The 27,281-nt window shown below is 35.9% G+C and overlaps 1 protein-coding gene across 4 annotated transcripts; it reads right to left on the bottom strand.

The window, feature by feature from the left end:
• Positions 1 to 139: 139 nt before the first annotated feature.
• On the bottom strand, positions 140 to 26,763 carry CRISP2 (cysteine rich secretory protein 2). 4 transcript variants are annotated; one of them, XM_050786214.1, is made up of 10 exons: positions 26,660 to 26,763; positions 25,662 to 25,765; positions 24,429 to 24,465; positions 22,303 to 22,377; positions 14,056 to 14,172; positions 13,228 to 13,315; positions 11,790 to 11,935; positions 11,282 to 11,379; positions 9,260 to 9,348; positions 140 to 708 (listed from the first exon to the last, which is right to left on the bottom strand). In XM_050786214.1, the coding sequence occupies exons 4-10, from the start codon at positions 22,366 to 22,368 to the stop codon at positions 581 to 583; spliced, it is 732 nt and encodes a 243-aa protein (XP_050642171.1). In that variant the 5' UTR covers positions 22,369 to 22,377; positions 24,429 to 24,465; positions 25,662 to 25,765; positions 26,660 to 26,763; the 3' UTR covers positions 140 to 580. The 4 variants fall into 4 exon arrangements, with proteins under 4 accessions (XP_050642171.1, XP_050642173.1, XP_050642172.1 ...); XM_050786216.1 differs by having other exon boundaries at positions 26,680 to 26,744; XM_050786215.1 differs by having other exon boundaries at positions 26,575 to 26,671.
• Between the last annotated feature and the right edge of the window lie 518 nt (positions 26,764 to 27,281).

The following is a 27,281-nucleotide window of genomic DNA, read 5'->3' on the forward strand; positions in this document are numbered from 1 at the left end:
TTTATCTCAGATGAATCTAGCTGGAGTTAATTACGAATGGTATAAAATATTGCATAAGAATCATATCATATGGTTGCTAGAAAAGTTCTTTGTTTGAAAAGCTGATTACTTTTGTTTAAAAGAAAGGTCATAAGACAAATGCAGATGTAAAGCTTTGAATTTATTGTTTATGCAGGTAAAAACTCAGGTAGTAGGAATGGCAATGATGTTACAGTCTTCTTCTTCAGCATGTTTCAGGTTATATGTAACTCACCATTTTGATCCAAAGGCCTAGTGACCTAAATCCTACGGTTATACAGTTTTCAAAATCCTCAATCTGATTCAGTTCATTATAAAGCACTAAATTTATGTCAGAGTTCGCAGTTGTCGTCATATACCATGCTACTTTTGTAAATCATTGCCTGAAAGTGATTTCTGTGATGATCCGGGAGAAGATGCGTTGCTCTTTGAATCTAGGAGAAGATGCATTGCTCTTTGAAATCAAATTTGTAACTAACATACATACAATTTCCCCTGGTATGTGTCAATTAAATGATGCAGCCCTTATCCATGTAGTCCTGCACAACGCTCACTAGGCAAATCAGTAAATTTTGTTCTCACATAGGCAAGTAGCCTTGCACTTTTCCTTGAGCAACTGATGTTCACAGCCAGCTGTTTTCTTCAAGGAATCACAGTTACTTAGGAGATCTTGATACTGGCAACTATTGGCTGTAACAAAAACAGATTAATTATGTCATTATCATTTTCCTCAGTAACAGCAAAACCATACATTCAAAGTGCGTGGGGAGGGGGTAGGAGGGAGCAAACAAGTTAGCATCACTTACACTATAATGGGTCTTTCACGTCTTAAGGGACATATGAGGTGTCTTAGTTGAGCTCACTGATAAATCTATCACTGTTTAAATTCTACATTTAGTGATATGTTTCTAAAATAAATTGACCTACTTTTCCCCCTCAGCAAGCAAAATAATATGAATGTAACTAAATCTTTCTATGCCTGCATAGCCAAATATGGGAACCATTAGCTACACATAGGTATTTAAATTAAAATTAAAATTTTAGTTTCTTAATCTTATTAGCCACATTTCAAGCGTTCAAAGTGTGATTAGTAGCACATGTTGATAGGGACTGTTTCCATCATATCATAATATTGGGCAGCCTGGCATTACACTCCAATGCTTTTTTTGAGTTAATAATCTTTATGGGTGGATAAAAGTATAAAACAAGGACAATATGCCCTTTTCCTTTTGATGTTTCTACTTGGATGTTCCCCGGGGACCTCAAACTCAATAAAACTCAAATTAAACTCCTTGTATTTGCTAAAAGGCTGAGAATTCTCAGGAGTGATCTCCCGGCATCACTCCCACAATCTAAGGGGTATGACACTCCAATTACTCAGTAATTTAAGCCAGGAACTGGAATCAACTTGAACTCTTTCATTTCTTCTTTTGGCCAGCACTCACCCAGCACAGGGGATAAACATTGACTGACTATTCTACTTTCTGTCTCTCAAACCTGTCCATTTTTTAAACTCATTTTGCTAGTCCTGTAGTAAAGGCATATGTTTGTCAAAAAGTTTAATTTTAAAATATGTAATTGGTACATAATAATTGCATATATTTATTGGGTACAGTGTGATGTTTTGATACATGTATACATTACATCATGAGCAAATCAGGGTATTTAGCACATTTATCACTTTAAACACATTTCTTTCTAATAAGTTAGTTATCATTTCTTGGTGATAACAATCAAAATCCTTCTAGCTCTCTTGAGACATAATTATTATTAGCTATTGTCACTCTATTATGTAATAGAATACCAAACTTATTCTTCCTGTCTGCAACTGTGCACTTGTTGACCCCTCTCCACCCCTTTCCACCCCCGCCTACCCTTTCCAGCCACTGACAATCACTATTTTACTTTCTACTTCTATTGAATTAACCTTTTTAGATTCCACATATTAGTGAAATCGTGCAGTATTTGTAGGAGTGCAAACATCTCTTTGCCACATTGATCTTTCATTTGGAGGTATCTCAGTAGTGGGATTGCTGGGTCATATAGTAATTTCTTTTTTTTTTTTTTGAGGAATTTCCATAATGTTCCTTATAATGACTGTACTAATTTGCACTTCCAGCCACAGTGATAAAAGTTCCTTTGCATCTTTGCCAGCATTTGATTTTCTGTCTTTCTGATAATAGCCATTCTAACCTAGGTGAGATGAAATCTCATTGTAGTTTTTTGCATTTTGCTGATGATTAGGGATGTTGACCATTTTATTCAAATACTTTTTGGCCATTTGTTGTATTATTTTGAGAAATGTCTATTCATGTACTTTCCTCTCTTTCTTTTTTCTTTCTTTCTTTTTTTTTTTTTTTTTTTTTGAGATGGAGACTCGCTCTGTTGCCCATGCCAGGCTAATTTTTTTATTTTTTCTTTTTGTATTTTTAGTAGAGACGGGTTTAGTTAGCCAGGATGGTCTTGATCTCCCAACCTCGTGATCCGCCCACCTCGGCCTCCCAAAGTGCTGGGATTACAGGCGTGAGCCACCGCACCCAGCCCTTTGCTCACTTTTTAATGTGTTTTTTTCCTACTGAGTTGCTGAGGTCTTTGAATATTCTGGATATTAATCCCTTGTCAGATGAACAGTTTGTAAATATTTTCTTTCATTTTTCAGATTGTCTCTTCACATTATCAGCTGTTTCTTTTGTTGCACAGAAGCTTTTCAGCTTGATAATAATTTAATGTGTCTATTTTTGCTTTTGCAGCCTGTGCTTTGGAGGTCTTCTCCATAAAATCTTTGCCCAGATTAATGTCCCAAAGGATTTTCCCATTGCTTCCTTCAAGTAGTTCATGGTTACAGGTTGTACATTTAAATCTTGAATCCATTTTGAGTTTATTTTTGTATATGGTGAGAGATAGGGGTCTAGTTTCATTCTTCTGCATATGGATATCCAGTTTTCCCAACATCATTTACTGAAGAGACAGTCCTTACCCCAGTGTATGTTCTTGGTGCCTTTGTCAAAAATCAATAGGTTATAAATGTGTTAATTTATCTTTAGGTTCTCTGTTTCATTGGTATACATTATTGTTTTTATGCCAATACTACGCTGTTTTGGTTATCATAGCTTTGTAGTATATTTTGAAGCCAGAGCCTCCAGCTCTGTCTTTTTCCTCAAAATTGCTTTGGCTATTCAGGGTCTTTTGTGATTCTGTATGAATTTTAGGATTGTTTTCTCTATTTCTGTGAAAAATGGCATGAATGTTTTGATAGAGATTGAATTCAATCTGTAAATTGCTTTGGGTAGTTTGATCATTATTAACAATATTGATTCTTCCAGTCCATGAACATAGTATGTATTTCATTTTTTTCTGTGTAGTCTTCAATTTCTTTCATCAGTGTTTTATAGTTTTTCCTATGAAATATTTTATTTCCTTTGTTAAATTTATTCCTAGGTATTTACTTATTCATTTTGTAGCATTTGTAAATGTAGTTGTTTTCTTGCTTTCTTTTTGAGATAGTTCATTGTTGGTGTATAGAAACATAACTGGTTTTTCTATTTGGGTTTTGTATCCTGCAACTTTCCTGAGTTTATGAGTTCTAAGAGTTTTGTTTGTTTGTTTGTTTTTTGTGTGGTGGGAGTTCTTTGTTTTTCTAAATATAAGATTACGTCATTAGCAAACAGGGAAAATTTGACTTCCTTCTTTACAATTTGGATGCCTTTTATTTTTTTCTTTTGTCTAATTGCTCTGGCTGGAACTTTCAATACTATGTTGAATAAGATTGGTGAGAGTGGGCATCCTTGTCTTGTTCCTGATCTTAGAAGAAAAGTTTTTAACATTTTACCTTTTAGTAAGATATTAGCTGTGGGCTTGTCATATATGGCCTTTATTGTGGTGAGATATGTTCCTTCCATGCCTAGTTGGTTTCTAGTTTTTATCATGAAGAGATATTGAATTTTATCAAATTTCACCAAATGCTTTTGTGTGTGTGTGTGTGTGTGTGTCTATTGAGAGGATCATAGGTTTTGTCTTTCATTCTGTTAAGGTGGTGTATTTTGTCCAAACATCTTTGTATATATGAGATAAATCCCACTTGATCATGCCATATAATCTTTGTTGCGTGTTGTTGAATTTGTTTTACTAGTACAGTATTTATTGAGGATTTTTGCATCTATATTCATTCGTTTTTGTTGTGCCCTTGTCTGGTTTTTGTATCAGGATAATGCTGGCATTGTAAATGAGTTCAGAAGAATTTCCCCACCCCCATCAAATGTTTTGAATAGTTCAAGAAGAATTGGTGTTTGCTCTTTAAAAGTTTGGTAGAATTCAGCAACGAAGTCATCTTGTCCTGAACTTTTCATTGTTGTGAGACTTATTATGGAATCAATTTCATTATTTATTATTGGTCTAATCAAGTTTTCTGTTTCTTCTTGGTTCAGTCTTGGGTAGGTTGTATGTATCCATAAATTTATCCATTTCCTCTAGGTTTTCCAATTTCTTGGTTGTTCATTATAGTCTCTAATGGTCTTTTACATTTCTTTTACATTTCTATAGCACCGATTGTGATGTCTGCTTTTCACTTCTGATTTTATATTTTAGTTTTTTTCCTCTCTTTTTCTTAGTCCAGCTAATGATCTGTCAATTTTCTTTATCTTTTCAAAAAACTAACCTTTTGTTTCTTTGATCTTTTATATTTTTATATTTTTTGCCTCAATTTTGTTTATTCTTCTCTGATCTTTATTATTTCTTTCCTTTTACTAAGTTTGGGTGTGGATTGCTCTTGCTTTTCTGGTTCCTTGAGGTGCATCATTTATTAGGGTGCTTATTTGAAACCTTTCTACTTTTTGATGTAGTAGTTTCATGCTGTAAACTTTCCCTCAATGCTGTTTTGGCTGTATCCCATACTTTTTGATATGATGTGTTTCTATTTTTATTCATTTGGAAAATTTTTTAATTTTTAAAAATTACTTAATTGACCCATTGGTCATTCAGGAGCATCTTGTTTAATTTCCATGTTTTTGTATTGTTTTCAAAGTTCCTCTTGTTACTGATTTCTAGTTTTATTGCATTGTAGTTAGAAAAGATACTTAACATGATTTCCATTTTTTAAAAATTTAAGAGTTGTTTCCTGGTCTATGTGTTCTCTCTGGAGAATATCCTGTGTGCTGATGAAAACAATGTGAATTGTGTAGCTACCAAATGGAAAGTTCTGTAAATGTCTGTTAGGTTCATTTGGTCCGGAAAGCTGTTTAACTCAAATGTTTCTTTGTTGATTTTCTGTCTGAATAATCTGTCCATTGCTAAAAGTGAGGTGTTGAATTCCCCTATTATTATTAAATGGTTATCTGTGTTTTTCTTTAAGTCTATTAATATTTGCTTTATATAGCTAGGTGTTCTGATGTTGGGTGTATATGTGTTTATAATTATCATATCTTCCTAACACATTGACCCCTTTATCATTAAATAATGGCCTTATAGCTACTTTCTCTTTTTTGGTTTCTATTTGCAGGGAATATCTTTTTTCATCTCTTTACTTTCACTCTATGCATGTCTTTACAGGGGAAATGAGTTTTTTATTGTATGAAGCACATCTGGGTCTTGTTTTTTTTAATCCATTCATCTGTTCTGTGTTTTTTAATTAGAAAATTAAGTCCATTTACATTCAAGGTTATTATTGATAGGTAAGAATTTTACTAATTCCATTTCGTTACGCATTCTCTGGTTGTTTAGTAATCTTTTCTTTCTCTCTTGCTGCCTTCCTTTGTTGTTAAGTGAGTTTTTCTGGTCGTATGTTTTCATCAATTGCCTTTTATTTTTAGTGTATATTCAGTGTGTATATTATAGGATTTTTCTTTGTGGCTACCATGAGGCTTACAAAAGTTCTTATAGTTATAACAAATTATTTTAAACTAATGATGACAACTTTGATCACAAAGAAAAGAAACAAAAATTTTACATTTTAACTTCATATACCCATGATATTTTTTGACTTTTGAATGTCTCAATTTATACCTTAAGTTATAGTTATTATTTTAACAGTTTTGCTGTTTTAGTCTTCATGGTAAAGATATGAGTGGTTTAAATACCACAATTACAATATTAGAATACTCTAAATTTTTCTGTATGCTTACTTCAGCTAGTGAGTTGTATATCTTTAGATATTTCATGTTACACTTTAGCATTCTTTTCTTTTAGATAGAAGAACTCCCTTCAGCATTTTTTTTTTCTTTTTTTAGATGGAGTCTAGCTCTGTTGCCCAGGCTGGAGTGCAGTGGCACGATCTCAGCTCACTGCAAGCTCCGCCTCCCAGGTTCACGCCACTCTCCTGCCTCAGCCTCCCTAGTAATTGGGACTACAGGTGCCTGCCACCACACCTGGCTAATTTTTTATATTTTTAGTAGAGAGGGGGTTTCACCGTGTTAGCCAGGATGGTCTTCATCTCCTGACCTCGTGATCCGCCCATCTTAGCCTCCCAAAGTGCTGGGATTACAGGCATGAGTCACCACACCCAGCCTAGCACTTCTTTTAAGACAGATTTTGTAATAATGAATTCCTCCAGAATTTGTCTGGGAGTCCTTATTTCTCTTTTATGTCTGAAGAATAGTTTTGTTGGGTGCAATATTTTACGTAGGTTTTTTAAAATCATTTTTTAGCACTTGTGTAAATTGTCCCTCTTCCTTCTGGTCTGTAAGGTTTCTACTGAGAAGTCTTCTGATAGGTGTATTGAAACTCTGTTACATGTTATTTGCTTATTTTCTCTTGTTGCTTTTAGAATTCTCTTTTTTCCTTGACCCTTGAGAATTTTATAATTATATGCCAAGGGGTAGTCTTATTTGGGTTGAATCTGATTAATAAACTTTGGCCTTTCTTTACTGGCTATTTCTATCTTTCTGCAGGTTTGGAATGTTTTCTGTTTGTTGTTTCTTTCAATAAGGTTGCTACCCCTTTCTCATTCTTTATTACCTCTAGAATCCCAATGATTCTTACATTTGCTCTTTTGATGCTGTCTTATTGATCTTGTAGATCAGTGAAGAAAGTTCATTCTTTTTCCTTCTCTTTTTCTCCTCTGTATTTTCATATAGCCTGTCTTCAAGCTCACTGATTCTTCTGCTTAATGAATTCTGCTGTTGAGACCATCTAATGTTTTTTCAGTTTATTTATCATATTTTTCAGCTTCAGGATTTGTGGGTTTTTTTGTTTGTTTGTTTGTTTGTTTTTAATGTCAATCTCGTTTTCAAATTTCTCTGATAAATTTCTAAATTGTTTCTCTGTGTTTTATTGAAGTTTATTGGGCTTCCTACAAACAGCTATTTTGAATTCCTTACCTTAAAGACTACACATTTCCATCTTTCGAGGGTTGGTCACTGGTGCTTTACTTAGTTCTTTTGATGAAGTCATATTTTCTTGAATGTTCTTGAAACTTGTGGATTACTATCTCAGTATCTAGGCACTAAAGAATTAATTATTCTAGTCTTTTCAGTCTGGACTTGTTTGTACCTGTTCTTCTTCAGAAGGCCTTCCAAGAATTTAAAGGAGACTAATGAGTCTCCTAAGATGGCAGTTATTTCATTATTAGATGATGTTCTAAACCCAGATTTGCTGCAAACTTGGTTAGGAGAAGGGTAACATGGACAATTCCCTGGATGCCACAGCTGTCACTGTGCTTTGATGCATCTGAAGTCCATGGACTCTCGGACCAGGACAGAACTAGGGCTTGCCCAAGGCCAGCAGCTGTTATGACTTTCCAGCTACTACAATTCATTTTGGGTCTGAGGCCATTTTAGTTGACCAGTGGTACTGAGACTTGAGACTGCCCCACTGGGGCAGCAGATTCCTTTTTGGTGCTGTGGTGGGTCTAGAGGCTCTTTCTATGCATACCAATCTGGATTTAGGAGCTGTGGGTTTCTTCCTGGTATGTATTTTGTTGTGGCAGGCCCAGTACTAAATCCAAGGCAGAGTACCCCACACACTTCCTTCTTCCCCCAAGTGGACAGTGTCTCTCTCCACTCTGTGTTACCTAGGGTTTATGAGAGGGGTGATGCAGGTAATCCCATGGTCACAGCAGCTGATACCAGCTGATACTATGACAGATGAATTCCAGACTTGTTAGCAAACTACATTCAGCAAATGTATAAGTATTCAACTATTTTTCTCTTTTATTTATTTATTTATTGAGACAGAGTCTCGCTCTGTTGCCCAGGCTGGAGTGCAGTGGCTGATCTCAGCTCACTGCAATCTCCACCTCCCAGGTTCAAGCGATTCTCCTGCGTCAGCCTCCCAAGTAGCTGGGACTACAGGCGCCCACCACTACACCCGGCTAATTTTTGTCTTTTTAGTAGAGACGGGGTTTCACCATGTTAGCCAGGCTAGTCTCGAACTCCTGACCTTGTTATCTGCCCACCTCTGCCTGATTTATAGCTTTGGTATCATTAATATTCGGAAATACAGCTATATAACTGGGTCAGAAAAAATACTTAGTAAAGGTGAGTGCATTGAAGAGGTAAAAGTTTCAGTGATTGTGTCAACTTTATCATTCATAATAATTTTAATAAAAGTATCCCAACTACAGAAAGCCAGCAGCTATTTTTACTTCTATTCATGGCAATTTATTAAATGAGATATATGATATGTATTTCATTTTCTCCTTTTGCAAAAATATGTGCACAGGTCCTATGAGCCAATATTGTATATAGATAGAGTTTTGTCATAAAAATATACACAAAACAATTATGAAATTATAGGGCAAGTAATCATTTATTAAGGCAAACACTATGATCCTAATTACACTATAAAAAAGAAGTGAGGAAATCAGCATGACAAACACATTAGCACAAATAAACAGTAATATTTGGCGTGCCTGTCTAGACTGAGCCATAATTTGGTCTCACACCTTAGATTTATACATTTTGATTCTTTTAAAATACCACTTTTGGTACAGTTAAATGAACTTTGATAATTGAACTATTTACCAAACGGTGTATGGTTAATATTAATGGGCTCTGCAGAGCCACAAAAACACATTGATGATAAATACTCCATTATGTTACATAGGGCAATATGCTTTTCATTACAAATAATATGTAGCTCCTCCAGTGTGTAAAATGTTTTTTTAAGCATACTTTGTTGAATATTTTTGGGGTTTTTTCATAAATATGTTATTTCAATTCATTACTTTAGGAGTTTTGTTAAATTATATAAAGAAAAGAAAATATCAATTATATAATAAATAATAGCAAGCTAATCACTTCAAACTTACTGCATAGTCCTTGGTCACAGTTATCAGGGCAACTGGCACAAGGTGTTCCTTGTTGGTAAGGGGTATTCTTTCTACTCACATTATTGCCACTGAAATTTGAAATACATGTCAAATATTTTTCACTTTACTGTTTATACTCTAAGGGCAGTATCAATCATCAAATATACATAAATAATTATTCAGTGTTTTTAGTATGTTAACAAAACTGAAAAATTACAATTCCCAATGAGTATTTCAGATAACAACCCAAATTAAGAAAACGCTTCACACATGGACATATCTTCTTGACCATAATTTCACAGGCTGGGTAACTAAATTTGATGAAAAGGGTCTGAAATTTTCAGAGTATATTCAGTGTGGCGACACTATCTTTATCTCCCAGTATATTTAGTCAAATTACTAAGGCAGTGTATCCCAAGGTGCCAATAAGGGACAAAACATATCTTGTAGAGGGAAAGGACAAGATCCTAGGAGTACCAGGTTGTAGCAGGAAATTAATATGCAATGTTAAAACAGCATTTTCCATTTGAAAAAACCCATAGTGTCTCTAACAGAAACTATGAAAAATATACCTCCAGAGTATTTTTTTCTTCCAGATGGAGGTTGAGATTTTTCAGTAGTTAGTGGTGTGTTTGTAGGAGTGTGCTTAGGAAGGTTTGTGAGTTTCTAGAGGTGGCATGTATGAGATTTTTACATTTACCAAAACAGAATATTAGTTTTTGTCATCCCACAACTTAAAGTAAAAAAAAAAAAAAAAAAAAGAAAAAAATTACAGAAAAGTTTTGATAAATACTGATATCCAGGATATAATAGTTTTGCAATGACTAACCATAAGTTAATGATGATCATTATTCTATTGGCCATTAAATTCATTAAAAAATATGTAGGAGTCGAAATCTCAATAGACCAAGTGGGCTAAGGACCCAAGGAAGTGCAGCTAAATCTCAGTCTCTTTGCCTAGAATATAGCTGTATGTGTATGAGCTCTTGGAAAATTGTGAAACAGATACAAAAGGATTTTAAAAGTTCTAGTTCCCTTGACTTCCCTCATGATCTATTCCAACTGTCACTTCTGATACCTGGCTGCGGATGCCTCCCTTCTGAGGGCCAGTCAGTGAGTGTGGATACATCCTCCTAGGGCCTTTCAATTCTCTCTACTTAAATCCTAATAGGTACTTGAAGGAAAATGACTTGGGAGGTTATACTTCTCAAACCGGAACCCTATATCATCTTCGTTATCTACAGTCTCGAAACAAATCCTGTAGTTGTGTCCCCCACCGCAGCCTCCAGTGGTAAAGAATTTCAAACATTAAATTTTAAATTAACATATCGTGAATATCTCCTTAAAATATCCATAGGATTTATTGTGGATAACTCTAAACGTATTGTTTAATGAAGGAGCACGTTTACTGCTACAAATCAAACTTTACAAGATAGTTAAAGAGCTTTCTGTGAACAATTCTGAGAATCAGAGACTTAAGATGTTATCCTTTCTGTATTCTGAAATAAAGATGTCCTGAAAGGCCACTGAAATCCAAATAAATGAACCATTTGTAATGGTAATTGTGAGTGAGTGTGTGTGTGTGTGTGTGTTTTACATAAGCAGAAGTAGGAATATTGGAGCAGAAAGGGCCAAAATCACAATCCATCTTCCATTTGCAATCTCACCAGCACCCCGAAGCATCTATACTCCTAAAGTATGAAATTAGCAAGACGTGATGATACTAATTCTAGAGAAATATATATTACACATGCTCATAGAGTAACCCTAAGCTGAGGGAAAGCCAACTGAAAGAAAAGACATTATTCTGTTGATGAGGAATGATTCAGTTTTTATAACTGAAACTGAGAAGTTGTTCTCCTCTGGGAAGTTGAAAGTGTCTCAACCTTAAAAAACATTTCCAAACATTTATCCCCTCCCCTTTATTGAGATACGTTTTCATTCTGGTTTAAGATATGAGAACTATTAAAAAATAAATTACAGGTAGAATTATTGCCATTAAATGCTAAACAGTCTACTTACGCAGGACAATATTGGCAAACATAGAAGTATTTTAGAGCATCTTGATTGGGACAATAGGCAATTCCACAGCCTACCTGGTAAGTCGAGTACCAAACAAGCTGCAAATTAACAATGGAATAAATATACAAAAGTACATTAGAGAAGAGGAAAAATATATAAAGAAATAGTAGCAAATATAAAACTGAAAAATGTTAGTTTTAGTTTATAGACATATACCATACAAATATTTAAATTATTGAACCAAAGTCATAAATTTTAAAAATATTTAATTTTCATGTACATTCATCACTTTGAAATTTATAATGTAGGAGCAATACAGAGTATGCTTTCCTACTAAGAGTTTGGCTGACAATGGACAAAAATGACAGCTCTACAGCAGCCAAATTCCAAGACTGTATTCTTCCCACTCGGACTGTTCTCCTAAATTGAACATTGCAGTGGTCATAATTTGGAGAAGCTTTCCTATTAGAACATTTGTGACATAGGTATTTTCATGCATTCTTCTTACCTGAGTATAATGTCCAACAACTGCATTGGGACTCTTTGGTCCTACACCATAGACAAAATCTAGGCTCTCGTCATACCAGCTTTGGATTGCAGCTGACCAGGAAGTAGGGTCACTTGACATATAGAGATTCTCGCCACATTTTGTACCTAAGGGGCAGATCATTCATGAGCAAGGTAATAAACATGCAATGGTAAAAGAAATTGACTACATAAACACAAAGATGTTGCCTTTCAAACCCAGGGTCCAGCAGATGCTAACTGTTGATTAATACATAAAGGAGTGCTTCAGTTCCTTATCAGCTATAAAGCCGATAAGAACACTGAACTGCCTAACACACTGAGGCTGGCCTGACCACATAAAACTTTGAGTAGGCTAACACTCTGCTCTTTAAAACTCCTTGCATGCTAAATTTTCCATGTGTATGCCTTGAGTGTTCCCAGCTTTATATGGTAAGCTTGCTAAAGGCAGTGACCAATTCTTACATTTTGTCTTTTGCTCTAGTAACCCTCAACAGAGATTTTTCAAATATAGGACCCTAAATAAATGTATATGACTTTGTGTGAAATCTGAAAAAAAGACTTTATAGGCTGTTTTTAAGAGTCCCAAGAAAGAGAAAACTGACACCAGGAAGGATAACAGTTTTCAAAATTTATGGATTTTCTCTTAACCAGGAAATCAGATATCACAAGTTGAAATCCTTGTGAGTTTGTCAAGAAGTGCCTTACAGCCCAGAAACACTTTGTAAGTTATTTGGGCATTTACTAGATTTTATAATCCTTGATAAGTCTTTTTAAAACTCAAATGTAGCATTCTGTGCATTGTAGGTATCCAGTCCACACAAAATACTTGATTGCCTCATATTAAAAATTTTTTAAATAACATATTCAAAAATATTCATTTTTATAGAAATTTTGAATATGATAAATTTAAATCCACTTTATCCACTTTTATCCACTTTAGATCAAAAAAGGAATAATTCATCATAAGTTCAATATATTTTATGGATACAAAAGAATAGATTTCAAAACATCCGACAGCTACATAAATTAACAAAAAGGGCAGTGGGTTAGAAATCAGAAAGCTTGGTTAAAAATTTCTAGTACGACTCTGTTTCAGATTATGTTCTTGGGTGAGTCACTTTTCTTTCAAATTCTGGCTTTTCTAATCCTTACACTTACAAAAATAAAGATGATATAAAATCTGCTGTATTCATGAACTGGTTGCAAGAAGCAAAATTATTTGCATAATGTACACAATAAAAAACCACAACATTGTTCTTACTGTAAATATCCCTCTCTATACAGATACTTTGACTTCAAAAAGACAGCAGTATAAATAACATTTATTTTCAAAGTCTTCTTATTATAGAGCATCCTACAATGCTCTATTATTGTTTTATTCATTTATTTATTCAACAAATATTTACTAATTTACATACTGGTTTTGCGGTCCTCTGGATCACTGTGCTGTAAAGTGCACTTGTTTGCCCACCTTTGGGCATTCGCTGTTACCTCATTGCTCCATTCCTAAACGTCACAAGAAAACAAAATACACTTAATGATTCAGCCACAATGAAACATACACTTTATAATCTGATTTGTAAATAGTTTAAAATTTCTGTAGATGTATTCTCTAATACTACTGTTATTAAAATATATTTAAGTGTTTTTATCTGTTCTGGTGCCAGTTTACACATGAAGGGTAGTCCATAGGTAATATATCTAAAAGGCAAAATAAGACAATAATATGTGATTATTTATGATAGCAAAGCAGCCATACCTAGGATATTTATTAATGATGCTAGTGTAAATACTGATAAGCAGGTGAAATATCCTCATTATATTTTAATAGTAATAAGCTGGCCAACGTTATTTCCAATTCCATTTGTTTTCACATGTAGGCCATTGCTTTCGTATCAGAGATACGTGTCTTTCAGGGACTGTGCCCTGGGAAGTGGGCTTTTACTCACAACAGCTGACACCCTGAAGGAAAGGGGATTTCTTGATTTTAAACCGGAAAAGAAAATGAACAAAAAGTGTAATGATTTAACAGTGGATGCCTGAATATTTGACTTCCAATTCTGCCTTCCAAATTTAATAACCCTGTATAATTGACGGTTTTTTTTAACCATTGTAAAAAAAAAAAAAAAAAAAAAAAAAAAGACACAACTTTGTAAACCACAAAGTTCGTAAGAGATGCCAGTGGCCAGCCGTCTGCTCCTGCCACAGCTGGTTCACACCCATCTCGTTACATCACTGCCTCTTACCATCTTTAGCATGTTACTGGCAGGTGGAGAGACTCCTTTCCTTAGTTCATTGTGTTTATTTACAATCTCCCTTTGCACTTGCCCGTGGGTGGTTAACAAAGCAGTAAAAGCGGGATCCTAAAAGAAAATAAAATTAGAATTATTATTTAACAATGTTGTAAATTTCATATAATAGTGAATAAGTTAATGCAAGAAAACAAAGGTCACTTTAAAAAGTGCAAAATATTTAGTTATCATGTACATATATTAAATATTACAAATATTTAAATATTAAAAGTCAACATTAGTTGTTAAGCATTGTCACTAAATCTGAGTTGAAGATATAACTTTTAAATAGTAAAGTAGTAGATTGAAATGTTTAAATAGGAAAGTAGTAGATTGAAGCTTTGGGAATTGTGAGTAACTCATGGCATGACAAACTAAAAACCCCTCGGAGGCCACAAATGCCGATTTCTGTTTCAAGGGAACTTTTCAAAAAACAGTTTTGAGGGAACAGGTGGTAAAAGGTTGCACGAATAAGTTCTTTACTGGTGATTCCTGAGATTTTGGTGCACCCATCACCCAAGCAGTGTCCACTGTATCCAACGTGTAGTCTTTTATTCCACGCCCCCCTCCCACCCTTTCTCCCAAGTCCCCAAAGTCCATTGTATCATTATTATTATTATTATTTTTGAGAAGGAGTCTTGCTCCGTCCCCCAGGCTGGAGTGCAATGGCGCCATCTCAGCTCACTGCAAGCTCCGCCTCCCGGGTTCACGCCATTCTCCAGTCTCAGCCTCCCGAGTAGCTGGGACTACAGGTGCCCGCCACTACACCCAGCTAATTTTTTGTATTTTTAGTAGAGATAGGGTTTCACCATGTTAGCCAGGACGGTCTCGATCTCCTGACCTCATGATCCGCCTGTATAGGACTCCCAAAGTGCTGGGGTTACAGGTGTGAGCCACCGCGCCTGGCCTCATTGTATCATTCTTATGCCTGTGCATCCTCATAGCTTAGCTCCCACTTATTAGCGAGGACATATCATGTTTGGTTTTTCCATTCCTGAGTTACGTCACTTAGAATAATGGTCTCCAACTCCATCCAGGTTGCTGCAAATGCCATTATTTCATTTCTTTTTATGGTTGAGCAGTATTACATGGTGTGTATATATATATACACACACACACACACACGATATGTATATACGTATACATTATATATTATATATAATATATATACATATATGTCACATTTTCTTTATCCACTCATTGATTAATGGGCATTCAGGCTGGTTCCATATTTTTGCAATTGTGAATTGTACTGCTATAAACATGAGTGTGCAGGTGTCTTTTTTTCATATAATGAGTTCTTTTCCTCTGAGTAGATACTCAGTAGTGAAATTGCTGGACCAAATGGTAGATTTACATTTAGTTCTTTAAGGAATTTCTATACTGTTTTCCGTAGTGCTTGTAATAGCTTACATTCCCACAAGCAGTATAAAAGTGTTCCCTTTTCCATATCCACACCAATATCTATTATTTTTTAAATTAAATTATGGCCATTCTTTTAGAGATAAGGTGTTAGCCTCATTGTGGTTTCGATTTGCATTTCTCTAATAATTAATAATGTTAAGCATATAATTAATGATGTAAGCAGCTTTCCATATGTTGGTCAGCCATTTTTCTATTTCATTTTGAGAATTGTCCACTCATGCCCTTAGCCCACTTTTTGATGGGATTTTTTTTTTTTTTTTTTTTTTTTTGTTTGAGTTCCTTGTAGATTCTGGATATTAGTCCTTAGTTGGATAAATAGTTTGCGAAGATTTTCTCCCATTCTCTGGGGTTTCTGTTTACTCTGCTGATTATTTGTTTTGCCGTGCAGAAGCTTTTTAGTTTAATTAAGTTCCATGTTTTTATCTTTGTTTTTGTTGCATTTGCTTTTGGGTTCTTGGTCATAAGACATTTGCCTTGGTCTTAGACATTTGCCTAAGTCAATGTCTAAAAGAGTTTTTCTGATGTTATCTTCTAGAGTTTACATGGTTTGTTAAGTATTTGATCCATCTTGAGTTGATTTTTGTATAAGGTGAGAGATGAAGATTCAGTTTCATTCTTCTACATGGATCTTGCCAATTATCCCACCACCATTTGTTGAATAAGGTGTCCTTTTCCCACTTTATGCTTCTGTTTGCTTTGTTTAAGGTCAGTTGGCTGTAAGTATTTGACCTTATTTCTGAGTTCTCTACTCTGTTCCACTGGTTTATGTGCCTATTTTTATACAGTACCATGCTGTTTTGGTGACTATAGCCTTGTAGTATAGTTTGAAGTGGGGTTATGTGATCCTTCCAGGCTTGTTATTTTTGTTTTGTTTTGCTTTGTCTATGCAGGCTCTTTTTTGGCTCCATAACAATTTTAGGATTGTATTTTCTAGTTCTGTGAAAAATGATGATGGTATTTTGATGGGAATTGCATTGAATTTGTAGATTGCTTTTGGCAGTATGGTCATTTTTACAATGTTGATTTTATCCATCCATGAGCATGGGATGTGTTTCCATTTGTTTGTGTCATTTATAATTTCTTTCAGCAGTGTTCCGGAGATTTCTTGTAGAGGTCTTTCACCTCCTTGGTTAGGTATGCTCCTAAGTATTTTATTGTTTTTTCAGCTGTTGTAAAAGGTATTGAGTTCTTGATTTGATGCTCATCTTGGTCGCTGTTGGTGTATAGCAGTACCACTGATTTATGTACATTGATAGCTAAAGATAGGACCCCAATCTGTTCTGGCTTATAGGGTTTCTGCAGAGAAATCTGCAGTTAATCTGGTAGATTTTCCTTTGTAGGTTACCTGATGCTTTTGCCTCACAGCTCTTAATATTCTTTTCTTGATCTTGACTTCAGATAACCTGATGAATATGTGCGCAGGTCATGATCTTTTTATGACGAATTTCCTAGGAGTTCTTTGAGCTTCTTGTATTTGAATGTGTAGGTCTCCAGCGAGGCCAGGAAAGTTTTCCTCAATTATTTCCCTCAAATAAGTTTTCCAAACTTTTAGATTTCTCTTCTTCCCCAGGAACATCAATTATTCTTAGCTTTGGTCACTTAACATAATCCCAAAACTTCTTGGAGGCTTTGTTCATTTTCTTTTTATCATTTTTTTTGTCTTTGTTAGAATTCAAAAGCCATATCTTGAAGCTCTGAAATTCTTTCTTCCACTTGTTACATTCTGTTGTTGAAACTTTCCAGTATTTTTTGCATTTCTCTAAGTGTGTTTCATTTCCAGGAGTTGTGATTGTTTTTTATTTCTGATATTTATTTTTCTGGAAATTTTTTCGTTCATACTTGCATTACTTTTTAAATTTCTTTGAGTTGGTTTTCACCTTTCTCTGGTTCCTCCTTGAGAAGCTTAATAATTAACCTTCTGAATTCTTTTTCCAGCAATTCAGAGATTTCTTCTTGGTTTCAATCCATTTCTGGTGAGCTAGTATGATCTTTTGGGGGATGTTATAGAACACTGTTTTGTCATATTACCAGAATTGTTTTTCTGGTTCCTTCTCATCAGGTAGACTATGTCCAAGGAAGGGTCTGTGGCTCAAGGGCTGCTGTTCAGGTACTCTTGCCTCGAACCCTTGATGTGGTACTCTCCCCCCTCCCCTAGAGATGGGGCTTCCTGAGAGCCAGACTGTAGTGATTGTTATTGTTCTTCTGGGTCTAGCCACCCATCAGAGCTACTGGACTCCAGGCTGGTACTGGAGAGTGCCCTCAGAGAATCCTGTGATGTGATCCATCTTCAGGTCTCTCAGCCACAGGCACTGACACCTGCTGCAGTGGAGGTAGCAGGGGAGTGAAGTGGACTCTGAGAGTCCTTGGTTGTAGTTTTGTTTAGTGCACTGGTTTTCTTGAATGTTGGTTATGCTAATAGTGAAGTTGTCATGTGGACAGTTTCAGGACCTCTGGTTAGCCGGGATTGTTATAGGCAGTGGAATTAACCGTTGTTTTCTCCTTCCTTGGAGTAGAGTTGTTCTGTTATGAGTTGCTGTAACAGCCTGAGTTGGTTTCAAGACAGCATAAGCTGTGGTAGTATGGGGGGATACAAGTTTGCCCTAAGGTCTCCTGGATAAGTATTCAGGTTTTTCAGGTGATGGACAGGGCCATAGAGCTCCCATGAGTTTATGTCTTTTGTCTTTGGCTACCAGGTTAGGTAGAGAAAGACCATCATGTGTGGGCAGGATTAGGCATACCTGAACTCCGACTCTCCTTGGTGGGGGCTTCCTGCACCCACTGTGGAAGATGGGTGTGTGGTTCTCAGGCCAAAGGAGTTATGTTCCAAGGGGGCTATGGCTGCCTCTGCTGCTTCATACAGGTCACCAGGGAAGGAGTGGAAAGCCAGCAGTGACAGGCTTCACTAAGCTCCTACTCAGCCAGCAAGGCCAGTCTCACCCCTGCTGTGCTCCCTCAACGGCCAATAGAGCTGAATTTATATCCAGGCCTCTGTTGTGCAAGGCTGAGATCTTGGTCCAGGCTACAAGCCTCCCCAAGGAGACAGTAAGCAGGGCTTTCAGGCCTTTCCCCACTTCCCACCTGCTGCAGCTTCTGTACTCATATCTGTACTTCCCATTCACAATCCCAGATCTGCCCAGAAAAATTTGTACTTGGTCAAAATTATTACAAAGTTCAGCTGGAAGTCTCCTCCCTAATTCCACTGGCTTCCCTCCTTGAGGATCTCTGTGAGATAAAGTCAGAAATGGCTTCCCTGGGCTTCTGTGGGGACTGGGATTGCCTACAGGGCTCTTCTCACTGCTGCTTCTTCTTTTTTATTTTGCATGGCTCTCTAAATTCGTTTCAGCTTTAAGTAAGGTTAAATCCTTCTCCCATGATCTGGATTTTCAGCTTCCTCAGTGAGGATGTGTGTTTAGAGGCAGACTTTCTTCCCTCACACTTTGGGCACTCACAGTGTTTCAGTGAACTGACAGAGTTTGTAGTGGCAAGCCACTTCTTTCAAAGGGTCTGTGAGTTCTTTCAGTTTTCCTGCCATGCCCCTGCAGTGGTTCTTGACGCAAAAGTTCATGATGTGAATCTCCACATATTGTTCTGTTTATCCACATATTGTTCTGTTTATCCAAGTGACAACAGCAAGTTAGTCATGCCTCCTATCTGCCATTTCTCCCAGCAAGGGAACTTTTAATATGATTTATATAGACATATGAATAATAATATTTTATAACTACAAGCATGCAAATTAAAAACCTTGAGATATATTCATTCACATTTGATCAGGCTGCAAGGTAGGGTAAAGCTGGAGCTCATGATTCATCCTAAATTTTATGGGGCAGTTTTCCTTGACATGGTATCTGCCTTTAAGGAAAAATGTTTAGGCCCAGTTGAAGTGCATGTCTGCATTCAGTACTATAATAAAACCATTATACTTATTATGTAGCAAATTTTATGGGTTGCATAAAAGATAACTTTGTAATACTAAAAAATCAATTTAAAGCAATTTGGAGGGATCAAATCTATCTGTAGCTGACTTTGTTCCTTTTAGTAACAGAAACATAACTGATAAAGTATGAAATTGGGCCCTAATATGTTTGGTTTATCTTTGTGGTTGTATATTTGTCTGTGTGTGTGGTACGGGGCCTGCTAAGCCTGGAGGTGGAATAGGGTCTGAAAATTGCTGGATCAAGGTCCAAGCAATTTGATGACCTAGATTTACACAGGAGTATGATGTTATATAGGTATGAGCAAGATTTTGAAGTATAATTCTAAAAGGAATAGGGCCCCTTATAGATTTTTTCTGACACCTTGCAATAAGTTATCCTCCTCTCCTCCCATACTGAGTTCCCTTAAGGCTCTCACAATTCTTATACCATAGGTCTGAGCACATTATTGCCATTATCTACTATATGTGAATTTCTCTTTCCTGCTTTTATGTTCCTAACAACAGGGACTGATAGCGGATGCCATTGTACCAATAAATATGGCAAAGTTACTGACTCATAAGTTAGAAAAGATGTGCATATAAAGTATCAGTAGAAGCAGATTTCTGCATCACATCAAAGCATAAAATAACATCCCTGGATATTTCCTCTTGATCTAAAAAAATCTGGTTATGGTGGTTTCATTTCAAAACACATAAAAAATTAATTTCTAAATTATTTCCTGCTTCTCACACCTTCTTGCTTTGTAGATAAAATTGTACTGAAAAAGAGATGTATTTTTAAATGTGTTAATAAAGCTATTACCTGACTAGAAACATTAAACATATTGAGAATAAAATAAATATGGTATCTATCCTTAAAGAGTTTACATTGAATAGGTGACGTGACATAAGTAAAAATTACAATACACATGATAACAAAACTGATCTTAGGGATCTATAGGATAGAGAAGAAGGAGGGATCAATTCTTCTTTGAAGTCAGGGAAAGCTTCATAAAATGTGATTCTGGGGTTTTGAAAGATGAATAGAGTTTTCTAGGCATCTTGAAAACATCAGAAAATCATACTGGGCAGAGTGTTTACAGAGCATCTGATTTCAAACATTTAGTGGTGCCAAAACAAAATGACATCTCACTTTTTAATAATTTTATAAATGAAGACCAGGAGATGAGCCAGAGAGGTTAAAGGGGATTGGAAAGGGGTATGAAAGAAAATCTTTCGGCGAAAGAAATGAAAAGAACAGCAAATTATTTGAATGAGGTCGTAGGTGATGAATAAATTACCTGCACATTGATACAATGACTATATTTCTGAATGCCAAATGAAGTTTGAACTGAGTGTCAGAGTCCTCCAGTCTGAAAAGTCCTAGTGAGTCTAGTGTGCACGGAGTTAATGGAAGATGTGACAACAAACAGCAATGCCAAAGCTGTTTCAGAGGCTTCCTGGCTAGGAGATACACACTGTAGGTGAACACTGCACATTTTATCATTGAAGATTGCTGACCATATTATAGAGTCAATTCAACAAAGTAGCATATTAGAAATAACTCTAGGATCTGAATTCAAAATCCTCTTGGCCCTTCACATACTAACTCTATTATCACTACTAAACAAACCACTAAGATCTTTAGAGTCGGCGTTTTTGTTTTCTTAATTAAAAATATAAATCTAATTATTCTCATACCCTAACTATAAAAATTAAATGTTTTTGTTTTCTTAATTAAAAATAAAAATCTAATTATTCTTATACCCTAACTATAAAAATTAAATGTGCTAACATAGTGGAGAAGTTGTGCTAATTTAATATTGTATAAGTATATTATTAATTTTGTAAGGGGATCTCATTAAAAAGAAATAAAATTAAGGAAATCAGAAAATAGATTGGGGTAAGAGAACTATCATCAGCTTTCTAACCCCACAGACCAGTGATGTTTATTAGAAAAATAATTTCAACATGATATGCCATTTTAATTTTTAAGTGATATTAATTTAAATAATATATTTTATTTGTAATGAGTTAGGTGGTAGTCTCCAAAAAGATATGCCCATGTCCTTATGCTCAGAAACTGTGAATGTGATCTTATTTGGAAAAAGTCTTTGCAGATGTAATTAAGTTAAGGATCTCAGGATGAGATAATCCTTGATTATCCAGTTGTCCCTGAATGTAATGACAAGTGCCTCTATAAAAGACACACAGAGAGGATAAGATAATGTAAAGATGGAGGCAGAGATTGGAGTGATGCAGCCACAAGCCAAGGAATGCCAAGCAGTGGGAGAAGCCACCAGAAGCTGGGGAAAGGCATGGAACAGATCCCTCCCTCTTAGATCCTCCAGAGGGAGCTAAGCCCAGTAGATAATTTTATTTTAGATTTCTGGCCTCCATAACTGTGAGAGAAAAAGTTTTTGCTGTTATAAGCCACTTAGCTTGTGGTAATTTGTTGCAACCACCCTAAGAACCTAATATATTATTTAACTGAATATCTAAAATATTATCATTTCATCATGGAGGCAATATAAAAAAATGAGATATTTTCTTCTTTCTTTGTTCTAAATGTTTGAAATCTGGTGAGTTTCTTACCATCAGAGTACATCTTGCCTGTTCAAACATCATATCATGTGTTCAGTAGTCACATGTGACTGGTGGCTAGCACACACATGCGGAACACATACAGCATAGCCTTGGCCTTTCATCTGAATAATTGTGTTAAGTGGTCTGAGAACTCTGAGAGAACCAGTGGAAACTCTGACATACCAAACTCTCTCACCCTCCTTTACTTTCAAAATAGCCTGCCATACCACAAAGTTGCTGGATAGCTCTGAAAAGATTTTCCATTTTAACCTTACCTTTCCTTGTGCAGGTAAAGATGGAAGCAGCACCATAACCAGAAACAACACCGGTAGTAAAGCCATTGCTGAAAACTAAGTCAAGAAAAACAAAAGTCTGCATTGAAATAAGTAGTTTAAAAACTTCTAAGAGGGAGAATACCAATATAATCTTGATTATTTCAAAGGAACTGTGATTCCCAGATTCGTTAAGAATGGAACAAAAGAAGAATTGCCGTATAGTACCAGTAGAATCATAATGAGGCCAACCTTGTCTCTGATGGTGACAATAAAAAAATAAGCTGAAGAACTCTACTGATGCCCTTGAGGTACATCTATAAAAGGTAGAGGCATACTCCCTTCGTTCTGCCTACTTCTGCTACCCTTATGCCATCAAAAAGAAAACAGATTCCTGAATAGTTCATTATAGTACTGACATTCATTCTTCATCTCAATTTTTGGAGAAAAGTTTATTTTTAATATGTACCATCTCTCAATTTGCTATTCTACATGAAAAGTATAACGGTTTGTCCTTCTATTTATACCAGACTCTAATTAAGATGACGAGGTTGTGATTACACAGATATGGCTGTACAAATACTTTATTAGTTGTTATTTCCCTAATGGAGTAACTAGAAGTTACATCTATTTTCTTCCTTATACTTGTGAATATTTTCAAATTTCTCTGTATAGAAAAAATACAATTAATGCATTGAAAATATAGCTTATTCAAGTTTACTCAATCCATTATTTGGTACGAAGATTGTTTCATATTTTCATTATCTCCTAAAAAGATACTCAGCATTTTGTTACCCATGTTGTCCTTTCTCAATATGTCAAAAAGTCCTACATCCTTCAGATGAAGCAACAAGACCACTTAGTTTCAGAAACACTCACCTTTCTGTCATTAGACATATAAATGGTTTACTTTGTAAATTAGAGTTATGCTCCCTAGATTTGTTTCATGTGTGTGGGATTGGCACTCCCAAATTCTTGGAAGGAAAGAAAATTCCAAACAATTTATCTGTGATACTTCTGAGGCTTCACTTACTGTAAATAGTGTATCATTGATACTTGTTCCATCCATTGCCTTTATCCTCAATGGTATGCAAAAAAGGGATGAGGGATGAACAATTTATTGATGGTTTGTGGAAAATGATGTACAATTTCACTCCCATACCTTACTGGGTATTACTATTTATATTGTATGGATGATGTAATTAAGGCTTAGGACAGTTAATTAACCTATGCCAATGCATAGGTAATGTCAGAAATTAGTCTTCATTCAATTAGGACTTCAAAGTCAATGACTTTGAAAGAGACATTGACTCATTGAAAGAGACACAGTTTTAATTGGGAAAAGGCAGACATTGTTGCAGCACAATGGAGACCCTCTATTTTTACTTTAATAATTCCCTTCTTAATACATAACTGTGTATGTTAATAGTAAAATCATTAATATGCCAGCTTATATGATATTATTAAACAGCCATATTTTTCCATTTTCCTATTAAAGGTAGTTCTAGTATAATTGTTTAAAGTCACAAACATAAGAATTAATTCCATTACTTATTTTTAGAAAAAAATGTAAAAAATTTTTATATATCAAATTTTTGGGGATATGATACTGCTATAATTTACCTTCTTAACTGTAAAAGAATAAAATTAACTTGAGGTCATTCTCAATACAAATTTATCAAAGTTTTGAAAATCATGGATAGGCCAGGCACAGTGGCTCATTCCTGCAATCCTAACATTTTGGGAGACTGAGGTGACAGCACATAATTTGAGCCCAGGATTTCAAGATTAGCCTGGAAAACATAGTGAGACCTCACATCTACTAAAACCAAACAAACAAACAAAAACAAAACATAATGAGCTGGGCATGGTGGCAAGTGCCTGTATTCCTAGCTACTCAGGAGGCTGAGGTGGGATGATCACTTGAGCCCAGGAGTTCGATGCAGCCGTGAACTATGATCACAGCACTTCATTCCAGCCTGGGTGACAGAAAGAGTCCCTGTCTCTAAAACAAACAAAAAACAAAAAATAAAATAATGGGCAAACTCACTAATCATTTTACCCTTGACAACATAAAAATGATTGGCATGATAAAATATTCACATTAAAATCAGTGAATTATCACTTACTGTTGGTTCTCTGAGCAGGATGAAATATCTGCTTTATCTTTAGAAAGAAAGAAGGTGGAAGGTTTAGAGCAGCATATATATTACACATATTCCTGTTTTGGCAAACTCTGGTTTTGTTAAATAAATCTAAGTCAACAAAGTTCTGAAATAGTATTTTTCATACCAGTAGCCTCAAACTTCCTTGCCAGTTGTCTGATAATGCTTTTGACATTATTTGTTTCCCACATAGTTTTTAACATGAGTAAGTAAATCATGCTCTCCCTTTCTAATCAGTCCTCCCTTCTCCTTAGGCACACTATAATCTGGATGTGGCCTTTTTGGACTGGTATTTCTATACTGACAACCCAAGACAGGTTAATTACTGTGAAGGTTACCAGGATTCTGCCTTATAGTTGAACTCTTATAGTTCAGCTGTCTATGATTTTTACTTTCTAGTTATCAACTACCTGTGCCTTATTGGTTACAGGTGCAGTCTTTGGAAACCATCAGGTCTGGGAAATCTATGCCAAACTTCAGTTTTTTTCTTAAGTAAAATGTAGATTTTTATATCACAGGTTTTTGCTTTGAAGACTGGAAGGGACAATGTATGTAACACCTCTAATACAATAAACACATTATGCATATAACATAAATAAATGGAAATTATCCATGTTTTCATTATCCTTTGCAATGCCTGCTAGATTGCTGAGCACATAAGATCTTTCTGTAAACATATGCTGTTTGATTGAATTGCTAATTTCGAATGGTTTAAGAGACATGTTTTTCCTTCCAGGTGTTATAGGACAAAAAAAAAATCAGTATAATCTAATTCGAGATTCATATGTTCAAGGCCTGGTTCTATTAGAGACCTTCTGGCTAAGTTTAGGAAAATGCTCTAACATCTGGGTTGCTGTGTCCTCATCAGTTCATTGAAAGCAATACACAGAAGCCTGAAGATTTCTGTATAGCTCAATCACCCATTGTTTGCATCTGATGACCCAGAATTGTATAATAGGCCATGATGCCATATTCTTCTCTTCGCTCTATTCTTCTCTTTGCTCTTCTCTCCCATACTCTCAACCATCTAACCTATAATCATCTCCATTGCATCAATGAAAGCAATGTCACTGTTGGTGATAGTACATTCAAGTAAAAATATTTTTTTCTATTCCATATAATTACATTTTATTTCTTTAAACCCACATTGATATATAGTTGAAAAGTTGGCTACCATTTTTTTTCCTTGCTACTTACTAATGGTGAAGTACTGTGCTCTTTCTTGCAGGTGTTTTAAGATCAGGATGACATGGTTTTCCTAGAGTGTCTTTAGGAGGGCCATGATGTATAATTTTATAGCCCTAGAACAAGGAAACAAAATATTTACAAAATATTTAAAATAAAGATGTGAAAAATACCCTTACAGATGGTGTCTATAATCTTTGTCACAAACTTAAATTTTGACTCAATTGTTTAGTATTGTTTCTGATACTTTACTGTATTTATTTGATCTCACCGTTAAGACCATATTGTCCTTCTGAGGTCAGATTGTATTTCAACGTCCTGATATTTCCTTCAAACACTAACAAAGAAGTGGACTTCTTGAAGTTCAGTAACTACTAGTTGGCTAACTTGCTTGGAAAATTGCAACCTATTTTCAAGACTACCATCCCCTTATCTAGGACTTCAATCCATTCTTTAAAAGATCATTTCCATAAGCAGTGTCCCACATGGTAAGTATTAACTATGTGGATTTGGGGGTAACAGCTTTATCTCTTCATTTTTTTTTTTTTTTTTTAATTCTGGAAGCCAATGGATGATATAAAGTCCAGCAGAGTCAATAACCCCAATTCTAATTGTTATTACAGTTTCTAATACCTGTACATTCAAAACATCTATTAGAAACTAAGAGTCTTAATCTGACTTCCTAAAAAGCAGATTTAGAGATGGCTTCAGGCTTCTACTATGATTCAATGGGTCTTTTGTACTTAGAATGATTTATCTTTTAAGGTAGGTAAAGAGTTTCAATAGACTAATCATAGAGAACCATGTTGAAAGTTATGGCAGGTCGGTGCTAAGCAACAAAATTGAACTCTCAGTCTGCCGGACATCAGCGATGTGCCCTCCAGGTGCCGGCAGAGGAGCGAAGGAGGATCAGAAGCCCCCTCACCTTAACGATGGTTCTTTCCCCTGTGCTTCACCACACCTCCCCATCCCTAGCCATTTCTAGTCTCCAGTCTGGGTCTTATATTTACCCTGGCTCCAGAGCACAGACCTTCCGGCAGTTGGGCCGGAGCGTTGGCGGCTGCCGCGCGCCCCTCTCACCGCGATTGTGCACTTGCCAGGCGCCGCGTGTGGGCGACGTCTCCGGGCTTTATGCTTTCATCGCGGCTACCCGCCTACGTGGGCTGCTCTCCTCCTATCGCCTCCCCGCCCCCACTACGGAGAAAACCCTGCCTGTTTTCCCTTGGGAAAAGCAGAGTTCTCTTTTTGTCCATCAGTGACAGACTGGATTAAGAAAATGTGGCACATATACACCATGGAATACTATGCAGCCATAAAAAAGGATGAGTTTGTGTCCTTTGTAGGGACATGGATGCAGCTGGAAACCATCATTCTTAGCAAACTATCACAAGAACAGAAAACCAAACACCGCATGTTCTCACTCATAGGTGGGAACTGAACAATGAGATCACTTGGACTCGGGAAGGGGAACATCACACACCGGGGCCTATTATGGGGAGGGGGGAGGGAGGAGGGATTGCATTGGGAGTTATACCTGATGTAAATGACGAGTTGATGGGTGCTGACGAGTTGATGGGTGAAGCACAGCAACATGGCACAAGTATACATATGTAATAAACCTGCATGTTATGC

The sequence above is a fragment of the Macaca thibetana genome, chromosome 4 (genome assembly GCF_024542745.1).
Source record: "Macaca thibetana thibetana isolate TM-01 chromosome 4, ASM2454274v1, whole genome shotgun sequence".
Lineage (NCBI taxonomy): Eukaryota > Metazoa > Chordata > Mammalia > Primates > Cercopithecidae > Macaca > Macaca thibetana.

Excerpts from the sequence above, each read along its gene's own strand:
- CRISP2 (XM_050786217.1), bottom strand. The coding sequence starts at position 22,368 with ATGGCTTTACTACCGGTGTTGTTTCTGGTTATGGTGCTGCTTCCATCT. Across the intron at positions 14,173-22,302 it reads CTTTACCTGCACAAGGAAAG|GATCCCGCTTTTACTGCTTT; the intron begins GTAAGGTTAAAA and ends ATTTTCTTTTAG. Across the intron at positions 709-9,259 it reads CTGTGACCAAGGACTATGCA|CCAATAGTTGCCAGTATCAA; the intron begins GTAAGTTTGAAG and ends TTTTTGTTACAG.